The sequence below is a fragment of the Symsagittifera roscoffensis genome, chromosome 8, assembly GCF_963678635.1.
Source record: "Symsagittifera roscoffensis chromosome 8, txSymRosc1.1, whole genome shotgun sequence".
NCBI classification, from domain to species: domain Eukaryota; kingdom Metazoa; phylum Xenacoelomorpha; order Acoela; family Convolutidae; genus Symsagittifera; species Symsagittifera roscoffensis.
This window is the reverse complement of record NC_087069.1, coordinates 45,335,306-45,360,681: the sequence shown is the minus strand read 5'-3', so window position 1 is coordinate 45,360,681 and position 25,376 is coordinate 45,335,306. Positions and strand designations below refer to the sequence as shown.

General features: G+C 34.4%; 1 protein-coding gene and 1 long non-coding RNA gene across 2 annotated transcripts in view; one reads left to right on the top strand and one right to left on the bottom strand.

The window, feature by feature from the left end:
* LOC134853090 (uncharacterized) overlaps positions 1-8,986 on the top strand; it is a 38,233-nt gene extending 29,247 nt beyond the window's left edge. The window contains exon 3 of the long non-coding RNA XR_010164317.1: positions 8,774-8,986. This is a non-coding gene — a long non-coding RNA (uncharacterized LOC134853090). The remainder of the gene's footprint in view (positions 1-8,773) is intronic.
* A 4,863-nt stretch (positions 8,987-13,849) lies between these two features.
* LOC134853092 (rRNA methyltransferase 3B, mitochondrial-like) lies at positions 13,850-15,160 on the bottom strand. The gene has a single exon (XM_063869027.1). It carries the CDS (start codon positions 15,146-15,148, stop codon positions 13,862-13,864), a length of 1,287 nt encoding a protein of 428 aa, XP_063725097.1. The 5' UTR covers positions 15,149-15,160; the 3' UTR covers positions 13,850-13,861.
* Between the last annotated feature and the right edge of the window lie 10,216 nt (positions 15,161-25,376).

The window sequence follows — 25,376 nt, the reverse complement described above, 5'->3', positions numbered from 1 at the left end:
TGTAGAATGGTCTTAAGCTTAATTGCATTTTATATATGTATTTACTTAAGAAGCTTAACGTTCTAATAAATTCTTGTTTTTTTTGTTGGATGGTGGTTGAAATTTTTGAATTACATCTTTACGAGTTTTTCATGGCGTTTTCCTCTATAATATGTCCAAGAAACTTTACAGTTGTTAGAAAAAAATGTGATTTATCTGGGACTGCTTTCAGGGTTTCGAGTAAAAAAAATTGATGATGTTTTTTTAAAACAGTGAGCTTTTCGTCCTTGGTTTGTGATTGCATGAAAACTCCGTCTAAATAGGTGATTGCATTTTTTTTTTGAGTATGAGTGATCGGAAAGTTTACTCATAAATGCTGAGAATAGTTCTGGTTCTATGGAGATGCCATAGAAAAGTCTATTGATTTCATACTGTTGATTTCCGATAACAAATTGTGTTAATCGTCGTGATTGTTCGTCTAGCGGCATTTGATAATATGCACTATTCATATCTGCCGTTGCGAAAAACTTACCTTTCATTTTTGTGAGAATTACTTGAATTGGTTCAATGGGCCAATTACAATTAGATTCATCAAGGAGAGAATTGAGATATCTCGCATTTAGAAATATTTTTAAGGATTCGCCTTTTGCCAGAATGATAAGGGAATTTATAAATGTGTTTCCTTCTGGCTGTTCTTCTTTATTTACTGGAGAAATGATTTCATATTGTTCTGGTATGCCTAATAGTCTGTTAACTTTGTCTTGTAAGTGAACTGGAACTTTACTCGCTCGTTGCTTTTTGAAAACTGCATCAGGTTTCAAAGGTAGACGTAGTGTTGAAATGATTTTTCCAACATCAAATTTAGATGTCGCGTAAAACGTTGGGTATTTTAATAGTAAATTGGCTAATTAGTCAAATTCTTTTTGTGTTATCTGAGCGTGTTGAAAAATGAACACTGTCAAGAATTTTTGTCGTTCTTCTGTATAGTGTGATATTTAGAATATTGGTTTAAAGTAAGGTGTTTTTGTGTAATAGTCTGTATTCCTACTTTCTTTGCTCATTAAATTATATATCGGTACTTCTTCGTCAATAATTGTTGACTGACATTTATCTTATAGTTGTAAGATATTGTGTTTTCTATACGCCACTTCCTTAGTGGGAGAATTTGTCGCGTTTGTTTCACAAAAACCTAAGAGTTATAGAGGTTGGGGTATTTTATATGGATAATTTTTATAGACATCTAAAGAAATGATGTCTGTGTCTGAGTTTTTCATGTACTTAATAGACAAGACTGTTACTCGAAAAAATTTATGAATTGGTCCGAATTCGAGGTCAGACATATAGAGATGTTGTTTGCTTTGATCTTTATCATATAGGTGAACTTGTTCGATTGAGACATTATAAACATAACGTGCTAGTAAGTTCAGGTGTTTTCGTTCCTGATTATACATAGGGTAAAATAAAATTTGGAGGAGAATGGTGATTGTTTGTTTATTCTTTGGAATATTGTTAAAGCTGTTTTTTTCAATCTTGTGTATTTATCTTTTATATGAATTCTGCTGTTTGAAGTTTAAATTGTTGGTATATATTTAGTGATGAATGCAATTCCAATGATATTATGCTTTATAGCGGTGATGTGGAAAGTTTGTTTGAAAGGTTTGTTCAAGTGTTTATTTTGTTTCATTGTTCGAGTGAGAACAAGCTAGAGTTGTATTTTTCCATAGTTTGTTAAGGATGAGCCTTGTGATGTCGCAAGACTGCTTGCTGTTTTTAATGGTATTAATTTTGGATGTAAGGTTTTGATTCCATTCCAAGTAGGAATGATGATGATGTTCGATTCCGCTCCAGAATCTATTGAAAACCAATTTCAAGGTCTGGTCTTTGAAATTATTTGCTTTTTAGACTTTCTAAGAGGACTTGAATTGTCCAAAATTTTCATTCAGGTTGTGTTCCCTTTGGTATTTGGTAGATGTGACTTGTACTGGAACATTCTTCAGATTTGACTTCTGTTACTTCTTCTTATTTGTTTTCTTTTGATTTATTTTTATTAATAGGTCTTGCATAATTATTTAAGAAAAAGTGCTCATGATTGTGATAGGTATGTGAATGTATCGGTTGTTCGTACATAAAGTTGTTTTCAACATGCATCATGTTATTTGAAATTGCCTTATCTGTGTCGCTTTCACTGTCTGTTGATTCGCAATTGATGTGATTTAATTGCAAATCTGTGCGTTCTGTTTTATCATTACCAGGGCGGTGTGATTGGACTTCTTCAGTTGTTTGTAATTGACTGATTTGTCTTTGATGTTTTGGTTTATTAATTCTATATTTAATTTGAGAATCTGGATAATGTTTGTTATTTCTATGTGGTGATTGAGGGAAGTTTCTTTGTCTATTTTTATAATTTGAGTTTTGTTTTGTGGAATATCCCGTGATCTATTTTGATAGTTGTATTTACGCGATTTATGATAGTTTGATCTGTTGTTAGAAAAATCACGTGATCTATTGTTTTGATATGTTTGATTTCGATCATTTGAATAGTTTCTATTCCTTTTGCTGGAATAATTTTTTTTTCTATTATATGAAGAGTTTCCAGATCGATCATTGGAATAGTGTCTATTCCTGGGGTGTGAACGGGAACTGGTTTCAAACAAAAGTTCAGGTTGGCTTGAATTCGATTTTCAATAGTTGTTTCTACATTGATCATTTCGACTGTTTGATCAACATTATCTGTTTTGTGGGAAATTTCGTGAATTTTTTGGTTTGGTGATCGCCCTCTGTTGTTTAAATTATGAGGTGATTAGTGGTTAGAGTAAATTGAGTTATTTGAAAGTGGTTTTCCGGAATTATTATTACTGTAAATGTTTTTGTTAGGTAATTTTTGACATTTTTTCATGTACTGATGAAACGATTCATTTGGTTCTCTATACGTTTGTGGTTTGTTTTGATTGTCCTGCTGTTGTTGTCTGCATTTGGCAAGGTTGTGTCCATATCTCAGGCAATAATTCCACCATTTCCTGAGAGATGGTTTACCTTAAAAATTTGGGTTTTTCTCGTATATAATTAAAGTTTCAGTGATTTTTTTGGATGAATCTGTATCAGAGTTGTGTAAATTATAGCTTTTTGAAGAAGTAAATTGGATTTTATTGACATATTGTAATTTTACTTTCTGTTTCTTCTAGTTTCAGAGTGATTTCTGCTTGTTCTATTTTATCAACTAATTTATTAAAGTCTAAGTCTGGTCTCTTTTTTATTGCGGTTTTCGGTAATTGAGGTGTTAGAGTCATCATCTAGATTCATTGTCAATTTCGTAATTTTATAATCATGAGCGTTGAGTGAATATGCTTTTCGGACTAGTGTTTTAATTATTACTGCAAGTTGTTCAATTGTTTCATTCGGTAAGCTACGAAATTCATTGCATGAAACTCTTTGATGTTAATTGTTTCTTTCAGAGTCACACATTATTGAAAATTCTTGTGTGAATCTTTTCCAATCTGATTTTGTTCCTATGGGAAAAACTGAAAACAATTTTCGAGCTGCGCCGTCAAGTGTGGTGTGGATAAAAATGTCCGTCTATGTATCCAATTTTGATAAAGTCGCGTATTCATTGGTTCAGGTCCTATAATTAAAATAAGATTTGCTGTGACTTCGTTTAGATAAACCTCTACAGTATTCAGGATCTGTGCCTGAAAATACCATTAGTTGTTTGTTTGTTGATATCGACAATTCACCCATTGGGTATGGATTCATAGTCATTTGTAGTGATTCTGCGGCATTTGGGATTTGAGAGAAGTTCGTAAGTTGATTTTTTCTTTCTTTCATTTTGTTGTGAATAATAAGTATGTAAAAATTACGAATTTCGTAATGCTTTTAATTTGGTTGATAATATTGTGTTTTGATTCGATTTGATATTTGAAAAAAAATTACTACGGGATGTTGAATTTTTTTTAGGTTGTCGTGTTTGTTCACCTCAAAATTTTGGTTCAAAATATCTGGTTGATCTATGCTGTAAGAACGAGGTCTTTGGCTTGGATAAAATCGTGGAAAAATTTGATTATAATAATCTTTATCATATGATGGAAAATAATTAGCTGTATGGTAGGGATGTTGATTTCTAGACTGACATGGATTTGTGTTATTTTTGTTTTGTTGAAAAAACGGATAATTTTACTTCGATCTGCTGAAGTTTGTGGATGATCATTGAGATTTACTGAGTTTGATGCTGGTTGTTGTTTAATTTGACTTTGTGAAAATAAGTAGCTTTGTGTTTTTGTACTTGAAGGTTTTGTTGTTTTTGATCTAAATACATATTTATAATCATGTTCTGCAAAATTATTTCTTTGTGATGTTCTTTGATTTTGTGATAGTTTTGTCAGTGGTCTAAGAGTTAGGTAATCCATAGAAGAGTTCTTTGGAGCAACAGAGGGTTTTATTTAGATTGTAGTGTTACCTGTTGTATTATTGGATTTTTTGGTTTTGGAATTCTGAGGTTTGAATGATTAGGTTAGATACTTTGTTGTGCTGTAGTGGTTTTTGTTTCATTTATTTCTTCGGTTACGAAATTTGATGGGGTTTGAATATCTTGTTGAATAAGATTTCTAGTTCTGTTTAGATTGTCTTGTTCTTCGAAAGTGGAATTTAAATTATTGTTTCCTGCTCTATCGGGAAAGAATGAATTGAAAATTGAACTTGTTGCGCCAACTATAAGTGGGTATATTTAACATTTTCTCTGTGAATAGAGATTGGGTTAATTGCTTGGCTTGATATATCTGTTGGTATTTCAATGATTGATGCATGAGAACCTGATCTGTTGAAACATAATCTGTTTGTTCTGCTAAAAAAAGTTTCGTCATCTGTATTTTGTGGTCTTAAGTTTTTTCTTGCTAGTGAAATGAGGTCAATATAATGAGGAAAATAATCAATTATGAACCATGCTTAGACTTTTCGAAAAAAGTGTTTAACATATTAACTGATTTCATTACTTGTTAGATTCTCAAGGAGTGTGTTAAAAAATTCGGAAAATTTTCCAATTTCGTGTCATACGTTGTTTGTCGAGATGTTTGAACTGATGAATCTCCGAGATTCTGTTGTTTCTAATATAAATAAATAGCCAAAAATGAGTGGGAGTACATCTTTGGTGAAATTTTAATTCGCAGTTTGTGAGTTTTGATGTTGTATATTTTCTATGTTTTCTGTGAAATTTTTTGTAATTTCAATATCTACGTCATCTGTTTGAATTAGATAGTTGCTATGGAATGCATTTGCTGAACTGATTGCTATTGTATATTTTCCATATTGTAGTGTAAGGTTGCAAATTTCTTTTAGAAAGTGGTAAAGGAGTTGTCTTTTGATTTTCAATTCGGGAAATTCTTTTGTACATGGACTATCTCCTTTTTCAAATAAACTTGCGATTAACTTCTGACAAAATTGTACTTGTCCTCTAGCTCTATTGGGTTTATTTGAAATGGGAGAATGGAATTGTCTTCGCTTTTTTCTTCACTTCGAATGTTTTTTGTGTTTGATTACTGTAAGCGTGTAATTTTCAAGGTGTTTTATAGATTGATTCCAATTGTATAGACATATTGAGTTGTTTGTGTATGACTTTTTTATTCTTCGTTTTCCTTTTACTGATCATGGTGATGTAGTTTCTGAGTCAGAAAAAAATAGTTGATTGTCGATTTGATGTTTTTTTTTATTGATTCTTTTACATTGTGGACTTCTTGTATTCTGCTTGTTTCTGATTCTGAGACTGCGTTTCTTCGTTTTGAAAATCATTTTCGAATAATTTGTTTTTGTATGCTTATAATTTCCTTCCTAAGTGTTTGTCGTTTTGTTCTTATGTTTCCTATTGTCTGCTTGTGTGGTGTGATTACAAGGTCGTATTTTTCGTCGTTAATTATACAGTCGTGTAATATAATTGTTTGTTTATTTCCTGAATTGTCTCTTGACATAAGGTTTACGACGATGGATGCAAGAGTTGGATTAGTAATTTTTAATGATTTAAACTGTTGTTTCTTACAATTTTTCGTAGTCAGCTAAACTTGGGTCATGTTTTGTAGGGTTGGAGAGAAAAGCATTTATCGATTGGTGAGAATGTTTTTAATTTTCTCGTGGCTAAATCTAAGCTAAAAGAGACTTGCCTAATCTTACTTTGGGACAATGATTTGTGATCAAGGGTTGGAGAATAGTAAATCGATCCACAAATTCAGGTATAATTAGAACACAAGTAGTCCGTTAGATACTATTTCAGGACTTACCCAGTTTAAGTACTATCTTGTGTCAGTTGAGAGGTGGGGTTCAAGTGAAGGAAGAGTAACCGAAGTTCTTCACTGTTAATCTTAATAAGAATGATTAGTCTTTGAAAAAACTCTGTTATTACTGGGTCTGGAATATGGGTTGGGTAGTGAATCGACGTCTGAAGTCGTTAGGCACTAATTAATTCGGCAGGGGGAGAACAAAATTGTTCTATTTGATCCAAGGATAGCCTTGATGATCACAATATTTCAAGGTGATGCAGCTGGGATGAAAGAATGATTTAAATATACTTACAATTTGTTTTATACTAATCAGTTTTTGTATTTTTATACTTAACAAATACTTTTTTCCAAGATGTTCCGAATTTACTGCAGGTTTTTGAGGAAAACGACTAGGATTGTCATTATTGGTCGTTATTGTACAATCATTAGTTTTAGCGCCGTTGAAGATTGTTGAAGATTTTTCTTCAAAAGCTTTTGTCAGTAAATAAAAATTTAAATTACTGCTGGTAGTTTTCTAAATACGAAAGTTTGGTCTGGCTTCTGGCGTACGAGCATGAAATCTATTGGTAGATTTCTTCCTAATCGTATATCGTCTCTTGTCCGAGGTCTTCTTCCAATACCGAGTGATTCTCGTATAAAGCGGAAAATTAACTCTGATCAATTGAGTCGTAGAGACAACTCTACTAAGTTTTTGTCATAAAACATTTTTTTGAAATTGTTGTATTTGTCTAATTCTAATCTAATGTTTTTGGTTAATGTTTCTAATCTAAGTTCGTTAAGGTTTTGTTCGAGACTTTTGGTTGCACCAGATGAGTTTTGACTGATTGGTTGTACTCAAAGAATATTTTTCAGATAACGTACACCGTCTGCTTGTCACGCTATCTTATTTTCGGGCGGATAGATTCGTGCAACTTCTCAGTCTAATACCAATCCTAATCTTACTCTTATATCTCCTAGTCTCAATAGATCTAGTGTATACTCGTTTAATACGAGTCGGTTTTTTGGAGAAGGCACCTAGGTTCTAGGTTAAATTCAAATCTCTCTGGTGCTGAAATTACAAAAAATTTCAGCGCTCACAAATAAGTGGGTTGTATGTTTCATGGAGTATGATTGGTTAGGTTTCAATATTTGATAGAGATAAATTATTAGATTCATGTCCAATAATAAAGTCTAGTTTAGATCTGGTTCCACCCATCCGCGGTTTACAGAGTTTTTGTTCTTAAATGTTCTACTGCAATGGAGGATGGATGATGATGACCTTTTTGAAGTTGCGAGCATCTTTCTTTTTCCGTTCAGGAAAAAGGATTGTTATAGGAAGCTCCAGGAAGCTGGAGACCTAGATAAGATTTTGTTGTTAGGTTGTGACTATTTTTCAAGGTTGTTTCGGGAGATCGGATCGTGATTTTTGATCGGCTGTGGTGATCATTGGTTCTGTTGTGTAGAGAACAGTGCTCCAATCTCGTTCGGAAGTGGCATGAAGTTTTGACTTAGGGTGAAGTCCCTAGTGAATTGGATCTACACGTATACTTGAACATCGAGATGGCCATTGTTCTGGTTCATTGGTTTTCCTTTGCTGCGATGCCAAGTCGTACTTTAAATCCTTTGAGTGTAGTGACTGCAGGCAACATATCGGTTGTGTTTTGCCGTCCCGTAGTTGAAGTGTGATTTACACGTCCTACAGAAAAATTAGTCGATGAATCAGACAATTCGGGGCAAAGATCTTCAAGCATGAGATTTTCTTTCAAGTCTGGAGTTTATCCATCACTCAACCATAGCCCAACGAGACTCTTTGATTTGACTAAAAGTACAAAATCTAAAAAACTTGATCGCTAAAGATTATGCGTACAATTAGGTACTTGTAACTGTGGAAAGAAACTAAATTACAGAGCAGTTCAAAAAAAGAATAGAATATTAATGTCCAATCAGGGAATGTAGAATGTTTCAAACAGTAGTTCTAATAAAAGTAATTCAAGTTAAAAACAAACACAAAAATTTACACTTTTCATTAGGAGTAATGAACAAAGTGAAGAATCTTATATTGGTGTTGGTGATTTTTTTTAAGGAAAAGATCTAAAAATGCTCTGATAACTGAAGATGTGCATTCATACAAATTATTGCATTTATGAATGCACTTAGCCATATATGCAATTTTTGAGTTCAATTGAAATTCATCTGCTGAAATTTACGTAAATAGCACTCTCCAAATACGAACCTGGAAATGGTGAAGAAAAAATTGAACGACTTCTACTTTCAAAAAAGGAATTTAATTTTTAGATTTCCAGCGGAACAAAAATTTTTCCTGCCGATCCAGTTTTCTCAAGTGGGGTTAATTTTATCAAAAAAATTCCAATCATATATTTTTATAGAAATTCGAAGAGCCTAAAGGGTATTCTTTCTTTGAAATTCTAACAAAAATCTGTTTACTTGCGCTCATTACTCTTTTTCAACTGTCAGTTAGTGTTTTTTGGTATAGTTAAAATTAAGATAAACAAATTTGAGTTTACTTTTGTAAAATTGTGTATTTTCGTTGTGAGCAGGTTTACGTTGTTGGGTTGAAAAATTCGAGCGAAGTTCAAGAATAATCAATTGTGCTCGAATGTGTGTGGTCATCTGTCCAACTGTGTCCGCACCAAGCAACCTAATCAGCACCCCCCTCAGAAACACCTTCCCCCTCCCCCCTTCAACCCCCTTTAGCAGTCCTCACCCGAGTAGACGAATACCATCACAATCCAAACGGAATGCCAGCACCACCACTGCTGCAATTGATAAACAAGTGCTAACAACGGTAAGAATTTCGACAGCCAAGATTTTCACAACTTCTAGACTACTACTTCTATTGGACTCTTTTTAATGATTTGATTAGATCGTTTCAGATCAATTCGGTTTTTCGTGATTTTTGATGCCTAAAACAAATGCAAATTGACGAACCTCTCTAGTGTTTGGTGACTTTAAAATGGGGGTAATTCTCCCTCCAATTGGTATATGAATATTTTGGTTTTTTTTCGTATGTTTTAATGAAGCTCTTGGCGCATTTTTAAAAATAAAAATCAGATGAGAGTGATTGATTGCATCATTAGCATCAAAACTCAAGCTTTCATAATGTGATGGCATAAAAAGACCAAAATTGAAAAAGAATATTTCAAAAATGTTTATTTTTGTTTCTGTAAAGTTTTTCTAATTACTAGTTGAACTATTCGCTGGTTCAAATATATGTGCAAAAGCCATATTTTATTTCGTTTTTTTTGGGAGTATTCGATATTTTTATTCCACGTGTGATCAAATTTATATACTTGCAAAATTTATATACATTGGGTGATTCTGAGGCTGGAATCCATCATGGATAACCAAAATTTAATCTATTACTGACTCCAGAAAGTGTTTTTGTTTTAGACTTCATCTGTTCCTTCTTCCAAGAACGACTACAAAAATGACACAAGATATGGACTTCAAGCACAAGATTTTTCCAAAGAGCTTTTGGATTTCTTAGATTATCCTGAAGGTATCAGACATGGTGATGAATAGACTAAAACATTAGATGTAATTTATTCGCACTTCAAGCACAAAATCTTTCAAAGGAGCTTTTGGATTTCTTAGATTATCCTGCATGTAACAGACATGGTGATGAATTAGACTAAAACATTAGATGTAATTTATTCGAACTTCAAGCACAAAATCTTTCAAAGGAGCTTTTGGATTTCTTAGATTATCCTGAAGGTATCAGACGTGGTGATGAATTAGACTAAAACATTAGATGTAATTTATTCGCACTTCAAGCACAAAATCTTTCAAAGGAGCTTTTGGATTTCTAAGATTATCCTGAAGGTATCAGACATGGTGATGAATTAGACTAAAACATTAGATGTAATTTATTCGCAATTCAAGCACAAAATCTTTCAAAGGAGCTTTTGGATTTCTTAGATTATCCTGAAGGTATCAGAAATGGTGATGAATTAGACTAAAACATTAGATGTAATTTATTCGCACTTCAAGCACAAAATCTTTCAAAGGAGCTTTAGGATTTCTTAGATTATCCTGAAGGTATCAGACATGGTGATGAATTAGACTAAAACATTAGATGTAATTTATTCGCACTTCAAGCACAAAATCTTTCAAAGGAGCTCTAGGATTTCTTAGATTATCCTGAAGGTATCAGACATGGTGATGAATTAGACTAAAACATTAGATGTAATTTATTCGCACTTCAAGCACAAAATCTTTCAAAGGAGCTTTTGTATTTCTTAGATTATCCTGAAGGTAACAGACATGGTGATGAATTAGACTAAAACATTAGATGTAATTTATTCGCACTTCAAGCACAAAATCTTTCAAAGGAGCTTTTGGATTTCTTTGATTATCCTGAAGGTATCAGACATGGTGATGAATTAGACTAAAACATTAGATGTAATTTATTCGCACTTCAAGCACAAAATCTTTCAAAGGAGCTTTTGGATTTCTTAGATTATCCTGAAGGTATCAGGCATGGTGATGAATTAGACTAAAACATTAGAAGATGTAATTTATTGGGACAAAATGCGCCACGAATATCTAACCAACTCAACAATAGAGTCATATACTTACTCATTTTAGAATCAAGGTTCGAGCTTGAGGTTCGAGACTGCTTATTTAGGATTTTCAAGAATCAAGCCGATTTCAAAGCGCAATCGAAATTTGTGCTGAGGACAATGTTTAAGTATCATAAGAAAATCTCCCCCAGGTCATGCATATTTAATCACTAAAATCGCAAATTCAATTTTTGTTTGGTCGCTAATGTCTGGATACGCTCATTTTTGTGAACACTCAAATACACACTGATTTTTCCGTAGAAAACCAAAAAAAGTAAAACTAAAACACACCCGACTACAAACTTCTTCCCCTTTTATAACAGTGTTCATTTATGACAGGAACAATGACGTCTATGAAAAGCATAAATTAAAAACAATTTACAAGGGCGGACACAAAATTCCCCAAGAAAAAGGATTGTAAACTGAGCAAAGTGAATTGTAATGGAATGAAATACTCTAGAAGTGATTATATTTCGTTATAAGACAAATATACTGAAACCAATGAATATTTTATCGATCATAGGATTTTTTTCAAGTACTGTAATATTAAATTTTGCAAGTTTTAACAAACAAATTCTCAGCGAATGCGTTAGTTGTAATTGCAGTCGCTACATTGAAGACACTGCTGATTGAACTGATTAATTAGTTATTGCAAAACTCACTACTCCTTGTTTGCCCTCCACACAAAAAACTGCTATCTTACAATTTCAAACATTGAGTCTACCAAAAAAAGTTTATCGAACAATTTCAAATGTATCTTTCCCCAATTACCACGGTAGACGACCCATTTTTATTTATCCGAAGCAGCGTAGAAAAGACACTGATGAGCATCGCGATCTCTTTAACAACTCCCTCAGATGTCAAGTATTTTGCTGATTTTGTTCATCGCAAGCAATAAATATTCTTCTTTAAGCTTTTAGTCCGAAGTAACTAAATATTAAAAACGAAACCAGCAGATGGTTAAAAAATGTAAGAGAAAAATGAAACCGTAAAAAACGGATTAAAAAATAGCTTTTTTCAACTTTCAAATATCGGAGCAAGCATGACGCTGAGTTCATGTAGAATTTGAGTTTCTACTGTTATTTCGAATAATACCAAATTCGCTCTGGACAGCATTCCTTTGCGTTTATAGAGGTTTAAAAATTGTACGCTACGATAGTTAAATGGACCAGTTAAGTGAATACTAGCCTATGGTAAACGAATCAACGACAATCAAAATTTAGGGACAGTTCAGGATATGAATATACCACTAGATCTCAAAAACCACCTGTTGCCCATGTTTTAGGATTTAGAATTACAAAATTTTGGGTTTCCTGCCTGCGTGCGAGTCGAAACTCGAAAATATTAATGCCGATTATCCTTGTATTAAGAAACACATGCAACCGTAGTAGACCGGGAATTTAAAATTTCCAGAGATGCAGTGCTGACAAATGCCCTAAAAGATTAGTCAACAACCCGGATTTCCGGAAGTCGTTTCTCCGCCCCAACTGAACTCCGGAGTCAAAACTTAGATAGAGTACTTATAATGAAATTGGAACTTAGAACTAATGTCGTCAGGGGAAAACTCCGGTTTGACCTTGCGCAAGGGTACCAGTATAAATGTCAGGACTTGTAGGGACGATCATAGCTAGAAGTATAATTCAAATAGAAAACAGAGAGAAGAACCCTAAGGCAGAACAAAATTAGTTTCTAGTGAGAGTATTGGGTTCTCATTGATAGCTAGAGAACATTTATTGCAGTTACTGTAGATAGTTGGTTCTCAAAGTAAGGAAGAACAGTTAGTACAGAGTTAGAGAATTGCTGGTTCTCGCTGTCAGCGAACATTGTTGCCAAGTTATCGAGATCAGTTAAAGTACATCAAAGGAAGGTGATCCGTAGAGACACTACTAGTTTTAACAGGTTGATCTGAGTAGTTGAGTGGAAAAACGGAGCGTAATTGGATAAATAGGATTCTCAACAGAGGGAGAATGGTTCAGTTGATTTGCAGTATTCGATAAATCGCGGACCCTTATTTTCGATTAGATAAATTAGATTATATTCTGGCCGCTCAGACCCATCTGTAATTGGACTTATATGTATCTGAAATTTATAACTTTTGGAAATTCTTGCGGTTGCAAGCAATACGACCACAAGGGCAGTACACAGGGGGCAAGCGACCTAGTACCGCACAGACCAATTTCACCCTCTCAGGATTCTAGATAGATTCGTTTCACAAGGGACCACTTTGAGGCGTCGTTAAGAGGGAGAAGATAGATAGATAGATAAATAGATAGATCGAGAGAACCTAAAGAAGCAATCCCCTCAATCTATAGGTCTTTGAATTTCAAGATTTATGATAAGCAAAAAAACTCTCTTCAGATAAAACGGGACCAGGAGGCAATTTGTTTATTCCGCTGGAATTCAAAAAAATAAAAGCCAGATTTTGAAACTGAAACTCGAAATTCTCGATAATGAAGTGTTTTACTCCCTTTAAGCAATGGATTTGAACAGCTTTCAAAAGTCAAACCGGTAAAAATCAAATTTGAGCGTGAACAAATTTTAGGAATTTTTCCGGGAAAAAAATAATTTTCACGACCTATATAATCACGAACTATACAAAATATCATTAAGCCCTATTATAAGCGACAATTACTTCTTTCTTTTATTTTTAAAATATGTAGAATAGAAAAAAAACTCCCCGTGATAGATTTACTAACAAACCTGAACCGACTGAACTGGCAACATATTTGATGATAGCTTGAAATACTGAAATTTAGCTAGCTCAAAAGGGAAAAGCGTTCTAAATTTTGAGCTGGTATAGAGTCTGCAAAATATAGATCAACCATATAATTTCCTCGCAACATAAAATCTGCAGCATAGAAACGCATATTGCACCAGCTTGATAACCCTTTGAAAATTCATAATGGGGAAGACTCTACTCTACGGTGGGGTCACTTAGGAGAGATAAAGTACGGTTGAATTGAAAATATGAGGTTCAATAAATTAAATTAACCTCAATAATGTTCAATTAATTCGGTTTTCAGAACTTAACACAACTTAACAAGTTTTTTCCATGTCTTCATGTCAAAATGGTTTATTTTTAAAAGCCTCTCTTAGTTTATATTTCTTTCTCAGTTCCCACATAATAATAGATGCAGCTATACTGCAATTCAAGCTATTCACGTTAGAGCTCATCGGAACATGTATGGAGTGTCCTCCGAACTTTTCAAGCGCTTCCGACGCAGCTTCAGACAAACCCCATCCTTCGTTTGAAACCACGAGAGCCGTTGCTGCATCATCAGAATTCAAATCTGATTTCGCCGTATCGATTAACTCTTTCGGCGAATCATTTACAAACTGTTGGTCTTTGGAATTATTTGAATCACATGAACTGTTTGAAAAATCGTCAAAATCTAAGTCGTCGAAATCTGAACTCAAATTAAGTGAATCATCGTCTTTTTCACGCGAATCTAAAAGATGATCCTGAATCTCTGAATTTGCTCCAATTTCAGAAAATCCACGAAACAAATTTTTCGAACTTTCTAACCCCCAATCAATTTCATCATAATTCAAATCGCTTTCATCAGAAGATGCGAATAAAAACTTCACATTTTCAGGTACAAAATCATGAATCTTTGTCCACGAAACATAAGTTTGAATCGGGATCAAAAAATTTGCCCCGACCGCGGATCGAACCACTTTCGGGTCCCATGGATCGCAAGTGCCTTTCATTGTAATCACACTTTCACAGCCAACAGCCGCCGCACTTCGAATTAAGGTACCTAGATTTCCAGGGTCGCGAACTCCGTCGCAAATCAAATGCAGTGGAAACGATCCTTCGGGCTTCGGAATTTCATTCGGAATTCGACACAACGCTATAACTGATTGCGGTGTACCCAGTAAAGTCAACCTTACATAATCTCTTTTTTCAAGGACAAAAAAATTAACCGATGACGTAATCCCGGCAGGTGGAATTTCTAGAAAGTTCTCAGCTTTCCAGGAATAGAACGCTATTGGTTCGGCTTTGCCTTGAACGATTGAATCGGTGATTAATTTTTTGCCTTCTAAAATAATTTTGCCCTCAGCAGTTCTCGTTTTGCTGCAACTTCTGATTAAAATCAGTTTGTCAATGTGAGTTCTGCTTCTTTTTGAGTCAAAGGTCACGACCTTTCGACCTTTGTAGAGATGCGTGACATTAAGAGGCTGTTCTTGTTTCGCTGGCAGAAAAGAATTCTGTTTTTCACTTTTCTCTGGGTTTAAAATCAGATCAGTTGACGCCGTTTTCAATTTTAGTTTATTTGGAGTTATAAGTCGGCGTTTTCCACGAGTTAAGGCAAATCTTCGAAAAAGAAGACTCAAAGTCGTCGACATTGAGCTCTGAAAAAAAAACACTTACTTACAGTTTTTTGACAAAACCATTCAAATTTGTTTCAGCCCTTCTTCATACTAACTACTTCATACATTTTTTTGGTTTTTTCTCATACTAATTGATAACGTTTATAAATGTTTTTTTTTTTAAATTAAAACTAATTGTACGAAGCTTTTCTGGAGACCAATTTTCAGTTAGCCAGCGGCTTTCTGAGATTTAAAAAATTCAAATTTCTAAAATTCTTCAACTAAATAAAATCAGATTTAGGAATCTCAAGAGGGGGGAGGCGAGGCGAACTCCCAAAAAAATTTCCATAATAATAATGTTTGCAAAAAAAAATCATAAGCAAGCTTATCAATCATGGAAACTGAAAATTTTGTTTCATAGTGCAAATGGATTCGCAGAAATTTTCTAACTAAGCTGGAACGTTGCTAGCAAAAAGTTAAGTACTCAAAAGCTGATCAAGCGACGAAATTTCGAATTACTTGACTATTTAATAGAAAATCGATTTCCAGTTTTTTTCACCAATAGTTTTTTTTCAGCAAGCTCATCAAGCAATCAATTTTATATATTAGAGGGTATTTCAAAGCGCAACTCGGTTCGCCATGAGTTTAAGCTTTTCCAAGCAAGCACATCAAGCGATGAAAGGTAAAGTATTTCGAAATTCTTTCAAGTTTTCAAGCATGCTTTCAAGCAAAAATCATGTTTAAATTCAGTTTTCTGATCTTACTTGATAAAAAATGTGCAAAGAGAAGGTTGTTGTTTTAAGCGCCTGAGTTTTTTCAAGCAAGCTATTGGGCAACAAAACTTTCGAAAATTTTTTTAATAGACTGAATTTATTCGCAAAACATTACGAGGCCAAACTGTTTTTTTTTGTGAATTATAATTGGAATCCGCAATAAGGACGCTCTCTTTGTTCTTCTTTTGTTCATTCGTTTTCTTTGATCGTTCCGACGAAATTTAACATGTTTAAAGACTTGTCTCTGGATTCCAGAAACCTACACAAAGCAAATTGTGCGCTTATTAAATACACATTTTGGCCTCCCTAAGTAAAAAACATTTCAAGCAAGCTAGTGAGCAAGAAAAAATTTGGGATCGATTGGCAAAAAGTTAGCTTTTAAAGCAAGTTATTGAGTGATAAAACTTTGAAAGAATTCTTATTAATTTCATAGATTAAATCGACTTACAAAAATTATTTTTTGTTCAAGTCAGCTAGGGAGAAATGAAACAGAACTTTCAAACCATTTTCCTAGCTGGATCTGTTCGCGAAGTGGTATTTTTATCCCAAAAAGATCCATCTTATAAGTATAGATTCGAAAAACGTACAGAAATGGCTTCTATATTATCGATCAAATACTAAAAAATTTACTATGAAAAATCCATTGGTATCAAATGTATTCATTTTAATCACTGCAGTCCCTTTAAAATTCCGTTTAAATAAGTTTTTACAGGGTGTTTCAAATAAACTGTAATGTTATAAAAGCTTCTCATTTCATTACTGTTGATCAGTTCGACTTCAAATTCGGTGATATTATGTAGAACAGGCGGAGATTTGATAAAACTCAAAAACTGCTTTGATGAATTGAACTCGATAGTGAATACCCGCGATTTTCTAACTATTTCACGCTTCCACGCAACAAAAAATTTTTTAAACTATTTGTTCATACGTAAATGAAAACAACGAAATGGTTTTCACAGTAAACGAAGAAAAACGGATCATTTGTTTGTTTGCAATTTATGAATCCCCAACTGAAGTTCGGAGAAGATATATCAATGAATATTACATTACCCCACGCGTTGCATCAACACTTCAACTTACGCAGTTTATCAGAGTGTGGAAACGGTTCCAAGAAAGAGGCGGGTTATCGAAATTTCAAGGGCAGCATCGAAAAGGAACGGGATTACCAGGAAACGATGAAGCGAATGCCAGTATTATAAGACACTTTGATTTTCATCCTAAAGATTCAATAACTAAAGCAGCAGCTGATTTGGGGTTGAGCCGCACCACAACTTGGAGAGTCGCGAGAGCTGCCAAAATGAAGCCCTACAAAGTGCTCAAAACACACCAAATTAAAGAGACGAACTTCGGCTTGAGACTTACTTTTGGTGTCTGGTGCTTGAGCAAGATTGAAACAGCGGCAGATTTCACATCACGGGTGATTTTCTCAGACGAAAAATGGTGGGTGCTCGACAGCTCTCCAAATTCTCAAAACGATAGGAGATGGAGTTTAGTTAACCCCAGAGAATACGCGGAGTGCAAGTACCAGGGCAAAAAGAAAGTGATGTGCTGGATGGGTTTCCTTCAAGGAGCTGTTCTTGGCCCGTTTTGGTTCGTAGACGAACAGCAACGACCAATAACACTGAACCAGTTTTCGTATCTGAACATGCTAGAACACGACCTCTGGCCAGTCCTTCGAGAACGACGAAACTTGAGGCGCATATGGTTTATGCAAGACGGAGCCACATGTCACTGCACGGGACGCGTACTCAGTTGGCTTGGGACAAAGTTCAACGACAGAATTATAAGTAGACGAACCCCTATACCCTGCTATACCCTGGCCACCTCAGAGTCCGGACCTGAATCCCCTGGATTTTTGGCTGTGGGGTCATCGGGGAAAATTGTTCATGGTGCGAATCCACGAAGTATTGACGAACTCATGCAAACTGTAGAAGATGCCCGAAATACAATTACGCCCGATAATATCGAAGAGTCATTGAGAAATTTGACGAAAAGATTACAAAGCTGTGTTGCTCAAAACGGCGGACACTTTCAGCATCTTTTATAAAACAATTTTATCAGATATTCAAATCTCCGCCACTTATCTATCTTGTGCAGAAAAAATTGTGAATCATCTCTTCTCAAAAAAAAGTTATAGCGTTTTATAAAATTACAGTTTATTTGAAACACCCTGTAGTTTACGTTGCCACCTTTTTCGTTCACGTTGCCATCAAATTATGTTGAAGCCAGTCTATATCAATCCAGACTTGTTCACTTGTTTCGTGAAAATTTGTCAACTTCTCAGCTTTCAATATGACCCAATAGATCGGTTTCATTTCACAAAACTATCAGGCTTCAATACGACCTTTTTTGCTGTTTATTCTTTCTTGGAAATCAATTTCGTTCTTAGAATTTGATTTAATATTGGAATCCACGTGCTTCTTTCTTCTGAAGTGTCTCATTTACCAAATCTATCTCCATCTTGGTCCAAAATAATCGATGAGAAGTTTTCGTACTTAGGTCTTTCCAAACTTTCTTGGCTCCAAAAACTTCCAGATTTACTGCTTAAAATTTCACTATTGACAATATGCAAGCTAGTACCAGTAAACGCTAAAAACAGTTCAGAACTTTTTTCTGGCTCAATTTTTGTTTCCTCATAACACGAATCCAATTTCCTTATATAGAAAGAATCGTTATCAACGTTTTTGTTCAGTTCTGCAACTTGTTTAATTTCTTCGAATGAATTTCCCAAAAATGCGACATTTTTCAATAAATCAGGAGTAAAATTAGCCCACAATACGTTGTTATACATGGCAGTTCCACAATGAATCATGAAAAATAAGGTTTTTTGATCGCCAACATTGAAACAACACTCATCGTTTATCAGTAAAACTTCAAATCCAATATGCTTCAAAAATGCAATTTCTATATTAGTGAACACCGGATCGAATATAATGCACTTCTTCGATAACTTCAAAAATTTCTGTAATTGAACTAAAACTGTCAATTGAAAGAAAGAATTGTCCAAAAATGAGAAGTTTCCTATTCCAAAAGATACTATTTGATCTAAATTTAAGTCTGAGACTTTTCGTATTAAATCCTGCACGAAGCAAGCATCAGCTATTATGTCGAGCGTTTCATTCAATCTTCGCTCCAGGATAAGAACTTCGCTATCAGTTTCAGTATTCGAGTTTATCTCTGCTCGCAGGGAAACTTCAGTGAACAATGATCTGTTTTTCATAGATTTTGCTATTCGTTTTGATTTCTTGCTTTTCAATACAAGAATGAATTCTTCTTCCTTAAAATCGCTGCTCATTTTACCTGTAATTATAAAATTATATGAAAAACTCGGTAGCTAGATGTACTTAAATTTGCGTTCATTTCGAAATGTCAGTCAACTTCCAGAGAACTTTGAATTTCTTCAAAAAAACTATCAGTATCAGAGCACATAAGCAGTATCAAAAATAGCTCTTATATATTTTGCTTTTTTAGCGCCATTAAGAACATCGCAGAGCATTTCATAGCATGCAAAGACAAACTTGCAAATTGCATACACAAGCTGAAAAACCGCATGAACAAATTCCGTTAAAATCAATTAATTTCAACCCTTTAACAAGAATAACCGGTTGCTGTGCAAGTAGCATAGAATGTTCCGACCATATTCATAAAAAACTACAGTAACCGTGTTTTTCTCCAAATTGTGTTTTTGAGCGTGGTGTGTGATGAGATAACTATACAAATGCATAGAAAGTTAGTTAATTAGGCATAACTGACAACAGTTTTCTTCAAAAAATGAATGACAAAAAAAAGAAAAAATCCGTTATTTCTGAAATTTTTGTCTAGTTTTTTTCTGCCCAATCAAAAATTTTCTTATTTTAAGAAAACTTTTAGAGACAAAGAAACGCTGTATGAAGCTTCCAAAATCAGTTTTCATTATAGTAAAATCAACTTTTCTAAGCCTAATTCGATTGACCAATTTCAAGGTACTCGATCGCTTTACTCGCTCAAAATATTTCAAACCTTTTGTTTTTCTCAACTAGGTCATGTTTTGAAATATTTATCTTTTGAATAACGACTGCAAGGGTTGTAATATAATATATAACTCAACCCACTCCGATGATTTTTTGTAGTACCTGATTTCGAGTTAACACACAAAAAAAAACAGAACTGAACACAGAGGCGAAGTTTATGATTTACTTCTAACTTACTAGTTTTTGACTTACAGATTATATGTTTTTGAAACCGATAATCGCAACTGTGTTCAATTTTGCTTTCTTTTTTGTTTTCATTCGAAAATAAAAAAAGAAAACAAAACCGAACACAGATGCGACTATACGTTTCAAAAACATATAATCTGCGATTATTTTTCTGAAACTCATAATCGCAGAAAAAATGCTGCCCTTAAAATTACGCATTCAACGTTCATCAATCCGATAAAGCATAAACCGCAACAGTTTCATCGAAAAAAAAATTAACAAACCATAACTAAAATTATTTAAAATCAAAAAGAGTAAAATACAAACTGAACTTTTAATTATAGTTGAAACTTTTTACATTAAGAAAATCCGAGCTTTAGAAAATAATTAACTAAAGTCAACTACACTAACTTTGCAAGTATTATAATGTATTGAACCAAATGGCGTATAAATTACGCACTTCAAAAATCTTGCAAAATATATCAAGTTGAAAAATTTCTAAAAGGTGATTTTAATTATTAAACTGTTGTACGAAACAACTTACGTTTTTCGAATCAAGCGATAATTAAAAAACATCAACTCTGTTAACCAATTAGTTATCAAATGTCACAGCCAAGGGTATTATAATGCTAACGCTACTGATTCAAAAGTGCAACCAAAAGTGGCACTTTTACTTGCGACTTGGGTTGAAAAAAAGTGGCATCGTACTATCACACTACGCTCCGTTAAGATGTTCTTTCGGATCTTGTAAACTATTTTCCCCCTAATGCAATAGGAGAGCCAATTCTTTAACATAGCCAATCGAAAATGGGAAAGAGTAATGAACGAGAGTAAACATAAAAAACACTGACTTTATTGAAAAAACCTCAACTTTCGAGTTTCAAAGAAAAAAATAGATTCCCCTTTTTGAATTTTTAGAAAGATTTCTGATTGGCGCTTTTTGAATAACATTAACCCAACTTGAGACAACTGGACCAACAGGTAAAGTTTTTATTCCGCTGGAAATCTATGAATTAAATTCCACTTTCGAAACTAGAAACCGTTCACGAATTTTTGTATTTGGAGAGTGATATTTCCAACACTTTCAGCAGATGACTTTCAATTGAACTCAAAAAATGCATATATACCTAAGTGCATCAATATTTTAAGTCTTTTCCCGAAAAAAAAACCTAAGAAAAAATCAGCAAGACCTATATAAGAGTCTTCACTACGTTCATTACTCGTATCAAGGTTCGGATGAAAAATATTGATAGTACGCCAACCAATAGCAATGCGACAAAATGTATTTGAGAAAAACAAAACCAAGCATGTAAGCATATGCCACAAAATGCATTTCTGCTTTCATAGGGGTAGATTCGTTACAAGTTACCATAGGGAGTAAAGTTAACTAAATCCATCGTAAACAAAATCAGGCTGAAAATTTCCATACAATTTACAATTCATCAACTGTTGAACACCGTTTTGAAATTTTAAGGTGCCATTATGACCTATTGATTTATTAATTTTTCCAATTAGTTTTTTGAGGCTGTTTTATAAATTTGGTATCGAAAATTTTGTCCTTAATACTTTTTATTCTTTGGTATTGTACTCGCTATTCAATTTCTCAGATCATGTAATTAATATAATTTTCTATCCATTTTTGGAATAGAATATTCCGCTTGATAATCGTCTCTGCAAAATTTTATCAAAAAATGATCAACTTTCAAAAGACATTTTTGAAGTTTCGTTCGTTTAAACTCAAACAAGCTTATCTTTTGCAAGCTATAATGTGCAAAACCATAGCCGCTGGCAAACTAAAACTACACAAAGTTGAAAAATTACCCAACCCGAACAAAAAAAAACGAAATAAGTTTTAAACAGCGACTTTTGACCAAAATTTCAGTTGACTGAACTGTGGAAAATTACATTCTATATCCCTCCGCGAAAAATTAACGCTCGGTTTTAAACTATCAAAATTCAAAAAAGCCAACAGAAGGTTGCAAAGGATTCAAGGAACTCAAGGAGTCCGAAAGAATGATTGACTAAAAAAAAACTTCCGAATATATATCATTTTTAAGCTCTTTCATGATGATTAACCCTCTCTAGAAAAAGTAATAAAATTTGAGAAAACCGGATCGATAGATAAAATTTTTAAGCAGTAAGAAATTGCCTTCTCTTTGGCAATTGAATTTGAAATGAACTAAAAACCTGAAAAGACGAACCGCAGAAAATCCAAAGTGAGCGTGATCGAACTTCAGGATTTTCTGCCGAAAAAAAAACGAAAAACCAACACGACCAATACAACTGCCTTCACTACATTTCCTAACACAAGCAAATCAACGAGAGATATGAGCGTAAAAAAGGAGCCATTAATATCGTTGACTGCGATTGGCTAGCATTATTAACTCAATTCCACTAATTTGTTCGTCGACATTTTATCAATACACAGCGTTCCAGTTTGCCATTTAAGCCGGTAAAAACAAAGTCTTGGACAAATTATTTCAATTCATTCCCTTCATTATCAACATCACTTCAAATTATAGGACAATTTTTTTTCATCGCTCAATAATTTGCAGACTGAAGATAACAAGTTTTATCCAAGAACAAGCCATTCAGCAAGACAAACTTTCCCTCTTTTTTGATGCTCTTTAAGAATTATTCCCGTATTTTCCCATCAGATTTTGTTCTCTAGTCCAGCTTTTTGAAGCCAATATCGCTGGCATTTTCCTGGAAACACTGTCTGCACATGTTCAAGTTGTACTTTCTGATCAGTCCGTGTCTGTTTCCACACACTTTGCATGACCTCGATCCTAAGAAAAAACAGGATGGTAACTTTTACTATTACAAGCGTACTTTTAACTATTACTGATTATTATTATCATTATAATTGATAATTATCATTACAACTATAACTGTTATTGATAACTATAGTTAGTGATAACTATTGCTATCAGAGATCATTATTCAAATAACTATTATAGCGAGTGCTATTATCATGTCAGGGGGACCAAACGCGCTATAAATGTCAACTAATCACCGTTCTTCAAACAGTACAAGACTGAATGATTTTCCAATTTATTTCATTCACAGAAGTTTCTCATTAAATTTGGTAGGTTTGCGCGGTAGTTTAGTGAAGTGGAACGTCAGAAAATTGAAGCAGAAAAAAATTCATTGAAAATTACCTGGTCCGAATCTTCTCTGATGGGCATACCACGTCGGCTGCACAGCTGTGAACATGTCCGACACTTTCTTGGGGTTAGAAGAGATCATTTTGGATACTTTCTATCTGATCTGAAATTGCACAATTAATTTACTAATGAATTTCAAACGAAACTCGGAGGTACTGAGCTCCTATCAAATTGTTTTTCTGAGTTCTTTGTTGTCAAACTATTATGAACGCTTTTCTCTCGCACATTAAATCTTGGAAGCCGATCCAACGAGGCGAGAAGGAACTTGAGTCTGCAGACAATTCATTGGCGTAAAAAGTTAACCAGATCTGAAATTTCTTCCAACTGGAAAAACGTTCAGCCTACACGGTGATTCAACAACCAACCTAACACTCCAGCTTCTGCAATTTTTAGCGCAGAGGTGCACTTCGCAACCTAAAACAACAGAACTGGTTGAAAAAGTGAGAAACATTCTGTGTAGATTTCAGGGATTGCTTCTCTAGGTCCGTTCACACTCTCTAACTTAACAGCACCGCAAAGTGGTCCCTTTGGTAATGAATTCAGCGGGGCAACCGAGATTCACTACTATCCACAATCCCGAAAGGGTTAAGTTGGTGGCAACTATTCTGTACTGTACTCTGTTACTTGCCCCCCTTTGTGCGGCTCTTGAGGCTGTCTTGCTCACTCTCGCCGATCGCAAGACTTTCCAGTACTTATTAAATTCAGATAAATATTGGTCCAAATACAGAAGGCTCTAGGCGGCCTAAATATAATCTAGTAATCTAATCAGAAGGAAAGGGTCCGCGATCAATCAACACAATGGCAATTCTCTTTTCTCTAGAATATCCTAATTAACGAATTACTTACAGTAATTCCGCTCAATCACTCATTCCGACCTACTAAAATTAATAGTGTCGCTAAATATCACTATTCTTTTGAGGTACTTTGACTGATCTCTTTACCTCGCAATTCCTGATTCTCTAACTATTGAGAACCCAAATAATCTCGCTACTAGTTATCACTGTACTCTAACTAACTGAGAACCAAACTACTCTTAATAGTAGCTCAAACTGTTCTCACTCTGACGGAGAACCCACTAATTCTCTCTTTAGCAATTCTTGTTCTCTGCTCTAACGGTAGGCTACTCGCTATTCTCTATAATATTTGTCTATTTGCGTTTTAGTTATAATTAGAGTTATGCCGTCCCTACAAGTCCTGACATTTCGCAAGGTCTTAACTGAATTCTTCCTCTGACGACACTAGTCTTAAGTTCCAAGTTCCTTAAAGATATCTCTAACTAAGTTGTTCAAATATCAAGTCCAGTTTCACCTCCAACTGAGTTATGTTTGATTAACCAATCTCCTCAAGGTTCTTATTTAATTATGCCATTAAGGTTCCAACCTCCCAGGGTTAGGGGAAGACCTTTTTTATGGATTGCTAACTCATCCTAAGCATCTAAAACTCAGATCTACTCTATTCCAATCCCGACCTTCTGGCTATCAAGGGAACGTAATTCACTTATTAGTGGTCAAATCGGGCCAAAAAGCCACCTCCGGGGAGTTAAGAAAATATCTCGTCGATTCATGTTATTTAGGAGTCCTACCTCCCATGCTTAGCTCCTATTATTTCAATTTCCTCTGGGACTACTTTTCTTTTAACCTGATTGTTATTCTATTATTAGCTCACCCGCCAAGCTAAGTTCGCCAAGTCTATTTTAATTAGTTCCATTACTTCAATGATGCAACGTATAAGTGATATCTCTTTCAGCTTCTCATTTATTTCCAAGAAGGTAAGTTCCTTCCCAAATATTAGTAAGGAGACCGAATCTCATTCCCAAGGGTTGGGATCGGCTGAATACGCCACTTTCCGGCTTTTTATCCCGAGGTTTTCTATAAAAATTTGGTCCTAAACGCCCAAAGGTCAATTTGATGTCGCCCCGGGGTCAGCCAGGGTCAATCTTCCACATTCAGATTTAGAATCCCATAGGGATCCTACCTACCAAGTTTCATCCATATCCCGTTAATACTTCCAAAGTTATCCTATTTCTAGGGTCCATTATCACTTTTCCCGGGAAAAGGCTATTAACACCGGAAGGAGTCGCCGGAGGGGTTTCAATCACTAGGGGTCTTTTTCCAGAAATGAGTTGTAGTATCTGATGCTGCCATAAAAT